Source organism: Opisthorchis viverrini, assembly GCF_000715545.1.
Source record: "Opisthorchis viverrini unplaced genomic scaffold opera_v5_176, whole genome shotgun sequence".
Lineage (NCBI taxonomy): Eukaryota > Metazoa > Platyhelminthes > Trematoda > Opisthorchiida > Opisthorchiidae > Opisthorchis > Opisthorchis viverrini.
In genome coordinates, this window is record NW_008751834.1 from 312,562 (window position 1) to 313,088 (window position 527).

Sequence of the window (527 nt, forward strand, 5' to 3'; positions counted from 1 at the left end):
AATCGAAGGTCAGCACACGGTGGTCGCTGTGTCCCAGTGAAGCGTTAATTGTTACCTGATCAACGAAGTGTCTTTCGTTGGTGATGATCAAGTCCAGGAGGGATGGTACCTGGTGGGTGCAACGACATGTTGAGTCCAAGCGCTCTGTTGAACGACTTCAGTCCGCGCCGCTGCAAAAGGTCCGCCTGATTCGAAGCGCTAAAGTTCTATCCAGGAAGCCTTTGGAGCGTTGAAGTCAACTACCTACAGGAGATGAGTTAAGTGGTAGCTGGAGGAGCGTTGCTCAAGTGTTTGTATGAGGAGTTGGTCATCATCAGGGGGACTCGAGGGGCTACGGTGGACCACGCCGAGAAGGAGAGAATCGGAGCCGCGCAGCGGGATTTGGACCCATAGTGCATCGTAATAGGGTGCAGGGGTGGTGTCAGAGAGGACAATCGGGATTGGTAGGGTTGCATGTAAGTACAGAGCAGCCCCACCAGCCCTCCCTCGTTTTGAGTCAGCTCAAAAAATAGAGTAACCGTCTATCG

The 527-nt window shown here is 53.1% G+C and overlaps 2 protein-coding genes across 2 annotated transcripts in view; one reads left to right on the forward strand and one right to left on the reverse strand.

Moving 5' to 3' along the window:
• The window catches only part of T265_07603 (hypothetical protein), a gene marked incomplete at both ends in the record, with an annotated part of 4,790 nt that overhangs the window by 1,605 nt on the left and 2,658 nt on the right, over positions 1–527 (forward strand). Inside the window, 2 exons of the mRNA XM_009173167.1 lie at positions 69–203; positions 318–455. Coding sequence (XP_009171431.1) covers positions 69–203; positions 318–455 — 273 coding nt within the window. The remainder of the gene's footprint in view (positions 1–68; positions 204–317; positions 456–527) is intronic.
• Positions 1–527, reverse strand: part of T265_07604 (hypothetical protein) — a gene marked incomplete at both ends in the record, with an annotated part of 4,690 nt that overhangs the window by 1,497 nt on the left and 2,666 nt on the right. The window contains 2 exons of the mRNA XM_009173168.1: positions 65–198; positions 248–500. Coding sequence (XP_009171432.1) covers positions 65–198; positions 248–500 — 387 coding nt within the window. The remainder of the gene's footprint in view (positions 1–64; positions 199–247; positions 501–527) is intronic.